The sequence below is a fragment of the Caretta caretta genome, chromosome 1 (genome assembly GCF_965140235.1).
Source record: "Caretta caretta isolate rCarCar2 chromosome 1, rCarCar1.hap1, whole genome shotgun sequence".
In the NCBI taxonomy this organism is placed as follows: Eukaryota; Metazoa; Chordata; order Testudines; family Cheloniidae; genus Caretta; species Caretta caretta.
The window spans coordinates 242,080,163-242,093,859 of NC_134206.1; the positions used below are offsets into that span (position 1 = coordinate 242,080,163).

The window sequence follows — 13,697 nt, forward strand, 5'->3', positions numbered from 1 at the left end:
GCTAAGTAGCATTTCCTCTTTGGCAAGTATAGTACTATAAATGTCTTTATCTAGACGCAAAAAGAAAAGGAGTACTTGTGGCACCTTAGAGACTAACCAATTTATTTGAGCATGAGCTTTCGTGAGCTACAGCTCACTTCATCAGATGAAGTGAGCTGTAGCTCACGAAAGCTCACGCTCAAATAAATTGGTTAGTCTCTAAGGTGCCACAAGTACTCCTTTTCTTTTTGCGAATACAGACTAACACGGCTGTTCCTCTGAAACCTGTCTTTATCTAGACGAACAGTCTAACGGGACCAAAAATAGTCCTGCGAGGACAGACGAAAAGGAAGACAGAAAACTGATGAGGAAGAGTATCAGCTCACTGCACCTTCAGAGGTTACAGAGAAACTGAGCGGTGCTTGGGAACACTCCCCATCCCCTTTACCCTGGGCAGCCTTGTGGAGGGGTGAGGGGCCTAATGACCACTGCAGGCCAGAAGATTCCACAGTAGGAGGCATCAATCCCCATAAGTGTGACTATGCAGTGACTACTCAAAGAAAATGCATACATTTTAGCCTAATCAGCTCAAAACAGAGCATAGTGGGAGGGGCAAAATGTGGTGTGCATGACCTGCTCACTTTCTGATCAGAAAAAGTGAGTTTGGCCCTCATTTAAGGAAGCTTGAGCTGGGTGAAATCCTTTTATTGTGTGTCTTCAAACGAAATGTTGCAGCGGTCGTGTAGGGAGGAGAAACTAGGGTAACCCCACTACTTACTTGAGAAATAGGGCGTGTACTTGACTCACTTCTTTCTGTAACACTACACCACTGCCTGGCAGCTCTAAGGTGCCCTCTTTTTCCCTTCACCTATGAGAAAAAGCTGCTGGAGTGGGTCCTTGCTCCGGACAGATTTCAATGTGCTTGTGGGCTATACAAGTAATTTAAGACAAGCTTGTCATGTGGTTGCCCTGACAGTTATACCAATATTTGCAGTGATATGTTCAAGGCGCCAATCCTTTGTACAGCAGAACAGGGCTGAGGACCAGGTCATATCCCTGCTTCAACCCAGCCCTAGTGTCAAACCTAAACCAAAGCTCAACAATTGGTTCAAGCTCTTTTACTGACATGGCTGATGTGTTGTGACCAAAGATGGTAACGCAAAAATTATCTCAAAGCACTAGAAAGCTTCCAGCATAAGGCAGCTGCCCTTGGGCTAAGGGTTTCTTGGGCAAAAACAAAAATGCAGAATGTTGGTGCAAAAGTTGTGATCGAAAGCATCTGTGCTCCTAGAAAAACTGTGGCAATAGTAGATGGACTTCATCTATCGGACGTGAACTATCATCAAATGAGCACAGCTACCTTAAGGAGACTTGGTTTAACAGCCTCAGCCAGGAAGAACCTGCATTGGGTCTGGCACCAAAAGAAGGTGAAATGATATACAAAAGCATGGATTTATCAATCCTGTGTACTTCCGACCCTCTTACATGGATCTGAAACATGGACGTTGCTTAAACAATATAGCAGGAGGTATTTCATATGCATTGCCAGCAGTGACTACTGGGTATAAGGTGGTTTGACTTTCTTTATCAGTAATAGGGATGTAGCATTGAGCACTGGCCTCGAGAGGCTTGAAGTCCTGCTTAGCCACCACCAGCTGGCCCTTTTTGGTCAGTTGCCCGCCTTGGACCAAGGGGAGAAATGTGCAGCCTTTGTGGTCCCAGCAAGCCCGGTGGGGGGGGTTCCTCTCCCCGGGGGCTCAGGCACTGACCCTGGGCTCAGCACACACTTCTGCTCCGGGGGGCCCAGGCCCAGCCTCCCGGCTGCACAGCCTCTCTCCGCGCCAGCCCACCCCCCCGAGCTGCCGGAGACGGCTCAGTCTTGCTTCAGCTTCCCCGCCACTCACTCGGGGAGTCTCCTCGTTCCACCTCTCCCCGCCCCCCGCGTGCCCCCTGGCAGCTCCCCGCCTCTCTCGCGCGTGGAGCCGCCGCCGCCGCCGCGTTCGCCGGAGTCCGCTTCTCGCCCGTGGAGCCGCTCCGGGACTGCGGCGGATCCAGGCCGGGTCTCCGCTCTCGCTAGCCCCCGCCAGCCGCTGTCCCCAACCCTCGGTGCCGCCGGCCGGGGCTGGGCGCGGCCGGGGCCCGGGCCCCTCGCTCTGGGGCCGGGGAGGACAATGCACCGAGCTGTCTCCAACCAGCGCTCGGGTTCCTCCTCCTCCTCCTCCTCCGGCTCCTTCCAGCCGCCGCCGCCCCCTGCTCACCCCGCCGCCGACCTGCAGCCCCTCTTCCTGGGCGGCCGCAGCCGGCGCGTGTCGGGCTCCAGCTCGGGCTCGGCCCGGGCCCGCAGCAGCAGCAGCAGCGGGGGCGAGGAGGAGGAGGAGAGCATCAGCAAACCCCTGGTGCCGGCCCCGGCCGCGCCGGCCCCCGCCGCCTCCTCCCCGGCCTCCAGCAGCAGCAGCTCGGGCTGCAGCATGACGGCGGGGGAGCTGTACGGGGGCGCGGGCCCGGCCGGGGGGGCGGCGGCGGCCACCGCCGGAGGGCTGCTGTGGCCGGGCGGGGGCTCCGGCGGGTCGCGCTGGGGCTACAAGGCGCTGTCCCTGGTGCTGCTGCTGGGGCAGGGCGCGCTGCTGGACCTTTACCTGATCGCCGTCACCGACCTCTACTGGTGCAGCTGGATCGCCACCGACCTGGTGCTGGCCGCCGGCTGGGGCATCTTCTTCTGCCGCAACAGCCGGGCCCGGCGCCGGGAGCGCCCCCCGCCGGGTCACCCTCCGCCCCCGCCGCTGCACCCGCTGCTGCTGCACCCCCCGCACGGCGGCCGGGGCGCGGGCCGGGCTGGGGGCCCCCTGCGGGGCGGGGACTTCGCCTACGCGCACCTGGCCTGGCTGATCTACTCCATCGCCTTCACCCCCAAGGCGGCGCTGATCCTGGGCACCTCCATCCTGGAGCTGATCGAGCTGCGCCTGCCGCTGGGCATCACCGGCTTCCGCGTCACCCTGGCGCTCTCCGCCCCGCTGCTCTACTGCCTGCTGCGGGCCATCGGCCCCGACGGCGCCGGCCAGCTGCTGCTGCCGGCCCAGCCCCCACCCCAGCACCGCGCCGCCGCCGCCTTCCTGGCCACCTGCCTCGACCTGCTGGACAGCTTCACCCTGCTGGAGCTGGTGCTGCAGCCCGGCCGCCCGGCCCCGCTGCCCGGCCCGCTGCGCTACCTGCTCATCGCCGTCTACTTCCTCTGCCTGGCCTCGCCCGTGCTCTGGCTCTACGAGCTCAGCGCCGCCCGGCCGCCCGGCGCCGCCCGCCTGGCCCTGCACCTGCTGCTGCCCGCCGGGCTGCTGGACGCGCCGCTGCTCGCCCTGCGCTGCCTCCTGCTGCTGCGCTACCAGCAGCCGCTCTCCGTCTTCATGCTCAAGAACCTCTTCTTCCTGGCCTGCCGCGGCCTCGAGGCCATGGAGACCTGCTGCCTGCTCCGCCCCGCCGCCGGGGGCGCCAAGTACAGCGCGGCCCCTGGCCCGGGGCCCGGCGTCGCCCAGCTCAGCCACTGCATCTCCGAGAACGACGTGGGGCCCCACGGCTACGTCAACACCCTGGCGGTCAGCGCCCAGAACTGAACCGGGGCGCGGGGCGGGGAGGCGGTATAGCCCTCCGGCTCCTGCGCCGCCCCCGGCCAGGAGCCCGGCCCCCTCTGCCCTCCCCGGCCAGGAACCCTGCCCCCTCCTCACCTGCCCCTCCACTAGCCCCCACCCAGGAACCCTGCCCCCTCATCCCACCCCTCTATTCACCTGCCCCCTCCGACCCCACTTTGCCATCTACTCACACCTGACCCTAAGCAATAGGGATGGATAGAGGGCTTAATCTTACCAGACCATAACTCCATCCCTTGCCCTGCATACCCGTACCCCAAGCCCTCTCTTCTACATAACCAGCACTGACCTCTGCACTTACTACCAACCTCCTTGTTTCTGTACCAGTATTATGGGCTGGCCACATAGTGTTGCGGGGAAAGGTTTCCCCCCCATACCTATCCTTGCCCCCTAAACTCTACCCCTTTCCTAATCTTGGGAGCTCTTTGAGCATTGGCCTGCTAAACCCAGGGTTGTGAGGTCAATCCTTGAGGGGGCCATTTAGGGATCTGGAGCAAAAATTGGGGATTGGTCCTGCTTTGAGCAGGGGGTTGGACTAGATGACCTCCTGCGGTCCCTTCCAACCCTGATATTCTACGAAAGCTCGACTTTCCAGAATGGAGGAGAGAGGGAAATTACGCAGCTAAACCTGTCCCCCTGGCTGCCCTCATAAACTCAACCTCCTTGCACAGACAAGGGAGATCCACACGCCTCTGCCTCCTCCCCAGCCTTGGGAGCTGATCTCTTTACTGTTCCCCTGTCTCTGAGAGGCCTCCTAACACTACTGCCTATGGGGACTGGGGAATAAAGAGGGGGATACCCACCTCCCAGAGATCACAGGGTAGAGGGAGGTTCCCCAACCATCCCCTGCCTTATCTACCTACTACTAAACTGGTCAGCTTTTCCGTACCAGTCCTTTGCTCCTGGCCGACAAAGCTGCTCCCCATGCAGCTGAAAGTCACCGAGCAATTCTGCCATTACACTAGGGGAAGTTATTCATCTCCCTGGCAGAACTGCTCTGCCTGCTGCTCAGGGTCCCCATATCACTGACATTGCAATTAAGAGCAGGGGAGGGACACTGGTTTTTTTAGTTTAACACTCATTTCTCTTTCCCTTTTCCCTGAACAAATCCATCAGTGGAGTCTACCCAGAGATCATACTTCCTATCTCTGGGGAATAACGCAGAAGCTTTTCCCAGGAAAGTACGCTTGTCCTTGCAAGCCTCTGCACCTTTTGTGGTGTCTATTTCCTCCTTTGTGTGCCATATCATGTTTGCATCATGTCCTTCAGTGGCAACGTGGGTTTCATTGTTTCTTCATTATTCCTCAGCACCTAGCAATGGAGACCAGTGGATTGTTTTGACAGCTCCTGATGATCATGATGGGAGACTTTAGCAGAGACTAAGTGGTGATGAGACCTCCTTGCATGCACGTGACCACAAAGAGGAGGTTTGCTTTTAAGCTTGTATCCTGCAAAGGTACCACCTCTGTTTTCCACCCACTGAGGTGAAATGAGGAAGAGACTTGGAACCCCCAATTGGGGGAGTTTCTCTGACTAGGGTGGTGACCAGCAAATTTCAAGGGGAGCCATCCTGGGAACCACCCTTCCCCTTGTTGAAAATGTCTACCTCTGTGCTTGAATCTTGTTGCATCTTGTGCTGACTTTATGTGCTAAAGAGACAAGTGAGTCTGAAACGGACATGACTCAGGTCCTAAAGCCCCTCCAGATTGAGATGTTTATTTCCGGTGAGAACAGGGTCGCCTGCTTGTTCAAGCAGCATTTGTGTGTTGGGGGGTCTTGTTTTTCTGTGGATATGCATGTTTTAAGGATCAGTGTTTATTTCTTATGTGGACAGTAAGGGCTCCCTCCACTGAGATTAGACAGGCTGGGAAGACTAGCTGTAGGTACATGGACACTCTACCCCTAGAGCTGAGGATGAAGCCTGTGAACTGTTCCCCTCTACCCCAGCAGGGGAACCTTGGTGCTCCTTGGATTGGGCTAGGTGCTGCACTTCATTTAATGTCCAGACATGGAAAGTGAAGTGCTACAATGAGCCCCCTGTGAAAGGGTCCTAGGGTGTATCTCACACACTTTGGTGCAACCTACCATATCACAACACTGTTCTCCATGTGTGCGAGGGTAGAGGGGTCAATTGTAAAGCACTTGGTCTTGTTGAAATGCAGCTGTCCTTAATTTTTAAAGTTCCATGAACCAGTTTGGCCCAGTTTAGGGCAAGACCTGTTACCTATCTGTAGCTGCCTCTGGAACCAGGGGAACTGAAGTAAGACCAGCCAGGGTTTGAAGGGTAACTTTTCCTCCTCAGAGCTGCTCTTTGATAGGACTGCACTCATGGAGGAAGAGTTAGAATTCCCTGTCCTGTCCAGTTAGAAGAGGGAACAACCACTATCCAAAGCCTGTGCCAGACCTATACACCGCCCTTGGGACTTTCCCCATACGTGTACATACATTCCTCCCTTCGACCCTTGGGCTTCAGTGGAAGTCATGGCCCTAGCACCAGAACTTCTGCCACTACCTCCCTGCTCTCAGAGCAGGGTGGATGTCCTGCTCGCTGAGGCACTGCTATTACACAATGTTTACAGGCTGAGGACTTTTCCCTTGCTTCCCATGGGTGGAACTGTGTAGTTGCCATTAGGCTCTTCTGTCCCTAGCACCATGGCAGTCCCCAGCTCTGGCTCAGGAAGGGCAGGTCTAAAGTGCTCATCTGTTAGAGCTGCAGCTGCTAGGGGTAATTGGCTTGGGAAGAACAGACAATGGGAGATGTAGCTGCAAAGAACTAGGCTTAATTTTCCCACCAGTGCTTTATTTTTATCTGAGCCCTGAACAGAATGCTTGTTAAGGGCAATGGTGTTAATTCTGGCCCATAGCCTTCTCTTCAGTAACTTTTTATTTGTCTGGACAATCTTGGTGCTGTGAGTGACTGTGATTGTAAAACTAAGTACTGTGGACTTTTCCTCCGTGACCTGAGATATGTCAAGGGGATGCTAGCTTCCTGGCCAAAAGGAAGAATTGGCAGGTGTGCCTGCATGCATATCGGGACTCCCCCAACAAAATAGGCAATATTAAACAGAAAACTAATATACGCAAAGAACAAACCAACATACCATTCAAACAATAATGAATCAGTACCCTAAACTAAGAGTACTCCACTCCCTGTTGTCAAACAGCCACGTTGTAGAGTAGGCCAACTTACCAAAAAGAGGTGGAGAGAAAAGCTGCCTTACCCAGAACTAAACTTTGCTGTTCTTAAACTTGCATACAAAACCCAAAGAATTTGGCCCCTCTGAGTCACTGGCACATATTCATTCAGCTCAGACAGTAGAAGTCACAGCAGAATTGTTAATATAACCCTGACTTTGATACTACTTCACCTTAGATATCAATTGCAATGGAACTGCTGTTTCAATAGCAAGTGCCTTCCCTCATCTAACAGACACTGGTGTGAAAATGGCATATTGGACATTTAACTAGTCAGTTGACAGGTTTTTTTAAATCTAGTATCAACATGACAAGATTTCATAAGCAGTGCATAACTCTTAAGGTTACATTTGTTCTCTGCTTCACAGTAGAGTTGAGCATACTGAAGAGGTCCAGAATATATATATTTTGCTATAGATGGCTCTGTAGAAGTTTTATTCTCTTTAGTATATGGAGTTGTTCATAGTACCTGCCATTGTGTCCTGATCTCCTCCCACCGCCAACCTAAATAGCAGCAGTTTGGCTAACATGCAGGTTTGGTAGTATATCTGACTTGACGGAAGCACCTTGAAGTCAAAATTGGCAGCTGTATTACCACTTATGAAACAAGACCTAAATATTAAAGCTCTTAAATTTCTTTTCTGTTTACAAGCCTGCCATAGCTTTCTGCAACTCCCCTCTTTTTAAATCCCCCCCACCTTGGTCTGCTGAATGGGTATATTCACAATTTGAAAATTATGCTCCCACCCCACCTTATATGCAGGCCCCCTTCTTTGCCCACATCTAGCCACCCTACTCTAAGTATTGGCTTAAGTGAATAATTTTGCTAAACCACAATCTGCCGTATGAAGATAAAGGCCTCTAAGCATCCACTCTGTCATACACTAGTATGCAAATTACCTCTGCACCAGAATTCAGCTGGTTAGGAGAGGAGTTGTTCTGTCCAGGCCACTCATTTAAGAGGCTAGCAAACAGTAAGAGGTGACCTAAGAGGGGAAAATGAAAGTAGAGAAAACATATAGCCTGGGGCACTAGGAGGCTTGGCATCCCCACTAACATCAATCTGAGTTTGTATTTTTTAATAAATGAGATTGTTCTTAAAATAAAATTAGACATTTGTGACCAAGTGTGTGTGTTTCCCTTTGAGTTTCTTATCAGTGTAGTGATTTGGGTATTGCAGGGCACGTTCACAAACTAAATGCCAACAGTTTACATTAAAATGTTCAAACTATTTGCCCTCCCTGATTACTTAAAAGCAACAATGGATTTTCTTCAACCTTCACTTCCTCACTCAGAAACAAATAAGAAATTTCAAGCCAAAAGGACAACTACTTGAGAAGGGTATAAGCAAGTCAAGAACCCAGTTCAGGCAGCACTTCTATTCTGAGCTCAGCACATTAAGATATTACTTGAAAAGGACTTACCAAAACAAACAAAAACTAGACAGGTAATTGTGAAATCTTCACAGGCTTACAATGAAACAAAAGCATTAAAAAAGGCACCTCTGGCACCTTACTTTCCACATCTCTAAGAGCGGTAACACTTATTTCCCCCTCAGTGGTCATAGGGATAAATGATCGTAGAGCATGTTGAGCTCAGTACTATTTATTTGTTTAGCCCCAACCCACACGTTTGGTCCTATACACAACATAAAATGAAGATCGCTCCTGGTCCTGAACATGGTTATTTGCAGGAATTTTTCTGTTTGCTGCTTTGTGGCTGTACAGGCACAGATGGACAGTATAGGATGCTGATGGTCCTACATTCAGCCAACCAAATCCCACAGACAGATTTTGACTGCTGCAGGCAAGTATTTTTGTGAGGAAGGCAACTTTCAAGGAGGGGTTTCCCTCCCTCTCCTTCCTCCCAGGTGGCACCCCTTTTCCTAAACATTTTAGCATTTCATGACTGGCTCAATTTCATACTTCAGTGCTTTGGTTTGAGTTCTAGGGGGAAGTGTCCTGCATAGGTGAAAATCAAATGAAGAGAGGACATTCTAGATCCTTTAATCATTTCAGTGTAAATCTTCTGAAAGTATATTATTCCTTTAATTAAAAAAGAAAATTAGAAAAAAACTAGATACAATCAGTTATAAAAATATATCGTCACATTGGTTGCATAGTCAGAAGTGGCAATGTGGAGTAATAGCTACTCAAAACTTTCATTTGAAAAGCCAGTGTATAAAGCATATAAAAAGAAAATACTTGAAGTTGTTAAGATATAATAAGCATAGGCTGAAGAAAATCAGTTTGCCATCTCAGGAATGGAAAAATGCTTCACGTAGATGCAAGACCTAAGATTACATCTTGTTGTCCGACACATGTGCAATTAGCAAGGTGGAAAGGCTGCAGTCTTGTATGATCCCAAAAGGGGAGAGGAAAAAAGGCAGTTTGGGTTGGGGGCTTTTACTCCTCAAAAAGGCATTCCCTGGTTGCCTGAGTTAAACAAGCTGCCACAGTGCCTGGGGTAATCTCCAGCTTTATAAATTAGAAAAGTAAACCATCTAGCCCATCCCACAAGGGACAATGCTGGATTGTTCGCTGCACAGTGTTCTCCTAGTTCGTTAAAACCAGTTTTGAAATCTCTCAATTGAGGGAGTTTCCAGCACAACTTGTGGGAGATGACTCCGCAGTCTGCACTACCCGCAAATGTTTCTCAATGTTTAGACTGAATTTCCTTTGTTCAAATTTACGTTAACAGTAGTTACATCTCCAGGGATCATCTTACATTGGTTTCACTCCAGCATCCTTCACTTGTTGGTTATATTCCCCACCCTTGGGCAACGTATGGTCAAGCTATGCTTACTACCAGGGCTGTCAAGTGATTAAAAACATTAACTGAGATTAACTGCAGTTTAAAATCACACTATTAAACAATATCAGAATGCCATTTATGTAAATATTTTTGGGGTTTTAGTATATTTTCAAATATAGGATCAGGGCTGGGGGCTCTGGGCTTCTGTCCTGCTCGGTGCTTCAGCCCCCCCTTGCATGGGCAGCACGTGAACCGCTGGCTGGGCAAGACTAGCTCTCAGCCCCACCCCTTCTGCCTGAGGCCCCCCTGCCTTTTGCCCTCCTGCCGGAGCTGAGCATTACCCCCCACCCCCCCGCAGCCATCAGCCCAGTCCTGCCCCAGGCTAGCCCACCAGCGCGGGCGGCCACAGCCCCACCCCAGAGCACCAGGAAGGCAGGTGGAGCATGGCCCCAGCCCACCCAGAGCCAGAGCACGGGTGGCCACACCTCCCTCCAGCCCCAGAGCGCGGGAAGGTGGGCGGCCCCAGCCGGAGCACTGGAGCTGCATGCAGGGAGCAATGGTAAGCAGAGGGTAGGGCCATGCCTGGCTGTTTGGGGAGGCACAGCCTCCCCCTGCCTATGCAACCCACTGCCCATGCCCCCTCAGGGTGCAGGGCTCCAGCCCTCTTGCTGCCTGGGAAGCTGTGGGCTTGGATTTCTTCAACCCCTCCCCAACTGCCCGGGAAGCTGCAGTCTGGGACTTCTTTAATCCCTCCCCTGTTGCCCATGGAACTGCAGGCTGAGGCTTCTTCAGCTTCCCTGCTATGGGCTTAACGTGTTAATTTTGTTTTCAGTTAATCACAGGCATTACATGTGATTGACAGCCCTGTTTACTACCACATTTTTCTTCCAAACAGTCTTTCAGACCCTTAATTGTGTTTATTGCTTTTCTCACCATCTCTCCAATTTGAAAATCTTCCTGATATTGAGATGCCCAGAAACGAACACAATATCCTGGCTGGTACTATCAGTGCACCAGAAAAAACCCATTTCCTTCCGGATCTATGCGGTGAAGACCGTATGCAGCCCTAAACCCCATTCTTTTTCCCGCTGTAATTGTACTGCAAGCTCCTAGTCCATTTTCTGACCACCAAGCTTACGTTTCTTTTGGTGTCGCTGCTTTTCAAGTGCCTTCCACTCATCATGGGTTGAGGGGAAAGTACCAAAGAGATAAAACTACCCACTTAAAAACGTTCATCCCAATTACTGCTCAGCATCCTGCTACACTGCTTAATGGCCAGGCAGGTATGGCGATGCCAACGTGTGGAATACATTAGAAAATCCCAGCACCCAGGTGGGTCTACTGGGATCTGTCATCACTAGGACCCTATCAATTTCACGTTTGTGAAAAACATGTCACGGACCGTGAAATCCGCCCTTCCCCGTGAAATCCGATGTTCCCTTGTTCCTAGGAGCGCCCCAGCAAAGGGGGCTCTTCGCTCCAGCTGGGCAGGGGAGGAACAGGACATGTCCATCTCCTCCTGCACAGCTGCTCTGGGGCGAGGGGTGGGGAGGAGACTTGTGGAGTTATGTCCACAAGTCTCAGCTGGAGGAGGCTTATGGAGTTGTGTCCGATCTGCCGTGTGCTGTTGGGAGCACCCCAGCAAAGAGGGCTCCTACCTCTGACTGGGCAGAGGACGGACAGTCCAGCTCTGAAGGCAGCACAGAAGTGAGGGTGACAATCCCATGATCTCCCCTACTACAGGTTTGCAACACGGCCCCCTCCCCACTTCCCCCCAAGTCCCTTTTGGGTCGGGACCCCCACAGTTACAACACTGTGAAATTTCAGATTTAAACATCTGAAAATGTGAAATTTACCAATCTTCAAATCCTATGGCCGTGAAATTGACCATAATGGACAGTGAATTTGGTAGGGCCCTAGTCATCACTGGTTGTGATCTGAGGCATAAATTACTTACTACAGCATTTACAATAAAGCTTAGCTCATAAACTCCGATATCAGAATCAGAGTCTTTACCCTCTCCTCCATAACTGTGACTTTAGTCCTCTACAATAAGCTGGAATGATGGTGTGACAGGCATCCTGAGAGATGCAGCCTGATAGACCACAATAATTTGCCTGTAATTAGTTCACAGTGGATTCTACACACAGTAGATTTCTTATGGAGTAACAGATTTAGTACCAATTCCTCCACAGCACATGCAGGGGACTAACATTGCTGTCATCTTCCTCCAATCAGAGACAGATTGGGAGGTAACAGTTGTGCTCTAAGAAGTATAGGTAGGTGGACCATACTGTATGCACTTGGCAAGTCTGCCTCCGGGTAATATGCATCAGTGAGAGATTTCCTACTGATTAGAACCTATGACACTTGTTTTACAAGGATGAGGAGACTGCTTGAAGAAGAGTGCTGAAATTATACACACTACCACCCTGCAGCCCCATTTTTCAAATGGGATGGTCCTGGACAGAGAGTCTAAGAGTCCTCTGCAGAACGACGTGTGTCCATCTCACCCATGTGCTCCCAGACAGATTTCTGCTGAATTTCCTGGAAAAGCAGCTTTTGTTGGAGGCTCTTTAGACTGTCCAAGACCTCTGGAGAGAGATACTGAGGGGGCATCTTGTTTTCCTGTTCTTGGTCCTCCTCTTCCTCTTCCACCACCAGATCATCAGGAGGCAAAGGGGAACATCTGGAGATGTAGCCCTGGTCTGATTGCACTGACTGTCTCTGATCTTTGTATGGGTTATTGAAAACCACCTGCTGCTGCTGCTGCTCTTCAGCATCCTCTTGACAGAGAGATGGCTCAGAAGGAATGACACTTTGCTGGTAAAGAGAGAACATTAACCCCTCCAGCTGCTGCCTCACTTCATTTGGGAGGTGGTTTGCAGATCTCTGGTTGTCTGATGATGGGACATCAAAATCATCATGAAGGATGATGCTGTTCCTCATTGGGACACTAGTCTCCAGCAGAGGGATTCCTTCCATCCAATCCATGTTGGTCAGCACCTGATGACTAGTTGCATTTTTACCTCCTGTAACAGAAATTGGTTCCACCATCTGAACTGGAGGTGCCTCATCCACGGGAATCATCAGGGTCTGGAAAGTTGGATCCCCCTGGGGATTAAGCTGAGGCTGCAGTTTAAAACTTTCACCCTCATCTTCATTCACATGGAGGATAACTGTGCAACAGCCATTGGGATCAGGCTCTTGAACATGCAGCTGCTGTTTCATAATTACCTGTTCATTACCCAGCATTAATTCCTCTGGTATTTCCCTATCCAGAGACTGCAGGTCCTCCTCATCTTCTGAGCATGTGGTCTCTCTCTCAAACCAATCAGGGTGCTTTGTCTGCCATTCCTGGAATGTCTGTACTGCCTCCTTCAACTTCCAGCCATTGGAATTTTCAGCGTAGTTTTCAGCAGTGATCTCCCGGATTTGATGGATCCGCCCTGGTTCGAACTTCTCCATATCCTGGATCAGGAAATAAATGTCCTCAAACCTGTCCATCAGCTGGTACTTGGATGTGACATTGAATGGGTCAGGAATATCCTTATCCTCACTGATGCCCTCAAAATAGCAAACTATATACATGCCAAAACAAGCCGGCTTCTTGAAGTCTGGCAGGATCAAATTCAAGGCTGGCGTGAACATGTCTCCAGTAGGCTGCCATTGATCTTGCTTGAGACACACAGCTGTTCCCTCCTTCCCAAGCATAGCCTGCCATTTGGCCCGGGTGCCCCGAGAACACAAAATGATGATCTTTGAAGATAGTTCTTCCATTTCCTTTTTCTGTCGAGTAAGCCAGGGTAAGGCCCCAATCTCTGAAATCTGATGCTTTTCCAGCAAATCCAGGACTACCTCAGTACCACAGACTGTGATCAAGAACTGGGCAAACTTCAGCACCACATCTACATAGAGTGGGTGGTCAGCAGAGTACACAATCCAAACCTTCCGGGGCCTCAGGGATGGTGGAGTCAGCTGTGGAGGTAACAGCTCTGAAAAAAGGTGAAGAAGTACAATTGTTCATTCCAATAACATTTGCTGAAGCAGTAACAATACAACATGGCAAGATCCAACCTCCACAAAGCCAGAGAGATGGCCCTTTGACATGGCCCCTTCTCCCTCTCCTCC

General features: G+C 51.0%; 2 protein-coding genes across 2 annotated transcripts in view; one reads left to right on the top strand and one right to left on the bottom strand.

The window, feature by feature from the left end:
• The first annotated feature begins 305 nt into the window (after positions 1-305).
• On the top strand, positions 306-7,939 carry TMEM121B (transmembrane protein 121B). The gene has a single exon (XM_048828193.2). The coding sequence runs from the start codon at positions 2,151-2,153 to the stop codon at positions 3,582-3,584; it is 1,434 nt and encodes a 477-aa protein (XP_048684150.2). The 5' UTR covers positions 306-2,150; the 3' UTR covers positions 3,585-7,939.
• An 897-nt stretch (positions 7,940-8,836) lies between these two features.
• Positions 8,837-13,697, bottom strand: part of IL17RA (interleukin 17 receptor A) — a 44,489-nt gene continuing 39,628 nt past the window's right edge. The window contains exon 14 of the mRNA XM_075122362.1: positions 8,837-13,561. Coding sequence (XP_074978463.1) covers positions 12,042-13,561 — 1,520 coding nt within the window. The 3' untranslated portion in view covers positions 8,837-12,041. The remainder of the gene's footprint in view (positions 13,562-13,697) is intronic.